The sequence below is a fragment of the Scyliorhinus canicula genome, chromosome 1 (assembly GCF_902713615.1).
Source record: "Scyliorhinus canicula chromosome 1, sScyCan1.1, whole genome shotgun sequence".
Lineage (NCBI taxonomy): Eukaryota > Metazoa > Chordata > Chondrichthyes > Carcharhiniformes > Scyliorhinidae > Scyliorhinus > Scyliorhinus canicula.
Genome location: NC_052146.1, coordinates 157,408,018 through 157,410,452, shown reverse-complemented (window position 1 = coordinate 157,410,452; position 2,435 = coordinate 157,408,018). Strand labels below are relative to the sequence as shown.

At 51.5% G+C, this 2,435-nt stretch overlaps 1 protein-coding gene across 2 annotated transcripts; it reads right to left on the bottom strand.

Moving 5' to 3' along the window:
* Positions 1-363: 363 nt before the first annotated feature.
* Positions 364-1,787, bottom strand: LOC119968848 (U7 snRNA-associated Sm-like protein LSm10). Of its 2 annotated transcripts, none has more exons than XM_038801730.1 (2): positions 1,637-1,787; positions 364-953 (listed from the first exon to the last, which is right to left on the bottom strand). In XM_038801730.1, the coding sequence occupies exon 2, from the start codon at positions 858-860 to the stop codon at positions 471-473; it is 390 nt and encodes a 129-aa protein (XP_038657658.1). In that variant the 5' UTR covers positions 861-953; positions 1,637-1,787; the 3' UTR covers positions 364-470. The 2 variants fall into 2 exon arrangements, with proteins under 2 accessions (XP_038657658.1, XP_038657668.1); XM_038801740.1 differs by having other exon boundaries at positions 364-890; positions 1,637-1,737.
* Between the last annotated feature and the right edge of the window lie 648 nt (positions 1,788-2,435).

The window sequence follows — 2,435 nt, the reverse complement described above, 5'->3', positions numbered from 1 at the left end:
GTTCTCTCTGGTCTGGAATACAAGCTGACATCCTGTCAGCGAGCCTCTCGCTTTCCAATTGGGAGGTAAGGATTCTGCCAAGTGAGCCAATGTGGTGGGTGCAATTGTTATGATCAGTGCTCATGCACACCAAGTCACCTGGATTCCACGTTGGCTGACCAGTCCTCATGTTCCCCTACCCAAATACCCTCCTCCCCAAATAATACCCGGACCCAAATTCATCATCCCAACCACCCACGTGATACTTCCACCAACCTCCAACTCATACATCCCTTCTCCATCCAGAACACCCCATCCTCATACCCCAGCCTGATACACCCCTTCTCCATCCAGAACCCCCCCCCCCCCCCCCCCCCCCCCCACACACCTGGTTACATCCCCACCACCCATCCAGTTCGGATACCTCCCCAACACCACCCAATCCTGATATATTCTTCTGCATTCCCCAAATCCAGCACCCAGTTCTAATGCTATGTCTCTAGGCTCAACCCATTGCTATTTTCTTGAGGGAAATTCTCTCCTCCCTCGGTCTTTTCCCCAAAGTTGCGTACTCGGTGGATTTTCTGCAGTTGACTCTGGATTGTTTCAATGATATCGATCTCATCTGGGATGTGAACATAACGTACGTTTCTGCCAGTCACAAAGAAGTTGTCCAGCTGCGACACTCTGCCCCATCTGTCAGTGTACGTCACCTCGGATAGTCGGATATTCATGAAGGCATCAACGTTAACAAAGCATCCCATCACAGAACTCTCATCCCGGAGGTCCACAGTGGTGACGTGGCCATGCACTCCCTGGAGAAGGATGATAAGGCTGTTCTCTGCAATTGTCCGCTCTTTAATAGAGTGACTCAACGACATGATGCTCACTCACAGCCTCTGTGCAAACAACTGATAGGAGACTAAGAATCAATAACAACTGAAACACGTCTGCTGACAGAACTGCAACAGCACCTGAAAGGAAAAACAAATGGATCATGTGGAGAGTGTTCGCCTGATTGCCACTGGGATTCCGCCAGGGCTCTTTGATGTTATACTCGGCCAAATTATGTCTTAAAGTTGAATGCAGATACTCTGTCCACAGCTCTATCATCCATGTTCGGACTGACGCTGTAAAGAGGACAGGAGCCTGATGGCGCTGGCGGAATTTGGTAGATGGTCAGAGACAAGTCACATGCTGTCTGTAAGATGTGCAGTGACCAGTCACACCCTCTGTATGATATAGTGAGCGGATCAAACGTCTTCCCTTGAGAAGAACAGTGAGTGGACAGTGTCTTGTGTCTCCCCTGGGGGTGGACAGTGAGTGGACATAGTGTCTCCCCCCCCCCCCCCCGGATGAGGACAGTGTGTCTCCCCCAACCCCCTCGGGGATAAGGACAGTGTTTCCGCCCACCCCGAGGATGTGGACAGTGTCTCCCCCCGACCCTCGGATTTATGGACAGTGTCTCCCCCCGACCCTCGGATCTATGGACAGTCTCTCTCCTCTCCTCTCCCCTCCCCCCCCCCCCCCCCCCGCCCCCCGCCCCCCGCCCCCGGGGTTGTGGACGTAGTGTCACTCCCTCCCTCCCCGCCGCGAGGGTTGTGGACTCCCCCCAGGGATGAGCACAGAGTGCATCCCCCGGGCCGAGCTCACTTACCGCCGATTAATACCGTTCCCGCCAGTCAGCCTGTTGGAGGAGGCCCTGTCACCTTGGTGACGACCACTTCCGCCTGCGCCGCAAATACGTGTCCCCGGACAGCCCCGCCCCTCCGGGTGACGCAATGCGTTTCCCACCCGGAAGTGAGTTCAGCATGTGGCTCTGGCCTCAGTCACTCACTGAGCTGCTGGGCTCAGGCTGGGAACTGAATGTCATTACCCTGAGTGAGAGAGGGAAGAAAACCTCGCTCAGCTCCCTTACTGATGGCTGAATAATCGTCTTCTGTGCTCTCCTGCCTCAGTGACATTCCTCACTGGTTCAGTGTGAAATTTCACCTCCCTGAATTAATGTGAAATAAATGTTTTTGTTTTGATCATTGGCTCACATCCAGCAGGAATTGGATTCAGACTGTTACCAAATACACTTTACCACTCTTTAAATGGGATTAGTACAGATTGGTATTTGATGGCCAGCATAGACATGATGATCTGAAGGGCCTGTTTCTGTGCTTCATGACTCAATGACTGTAAAACCATACAGGTGCAGAGAAAATAGTCGGCACTCAATTCAAATGGGCAAAGGAACGGTAATAGGCTTCAAACCCTCTGTTCCTGCTGAAGGTTGGTGTTTCTTGAGAGTGCATACTGATTTTTTTCCTGCTTTGTTACTTGGCACCCAGCCAATTATAAAATAGTTTTCAATGTTGTTATCAGAGTAATTATTGATCGAGTGAGTGCGCAAAGATCTGGCAAATGGAGTAAATGTGGAGAAAATGTGAAATTGTCCATTTCGGCAAGAG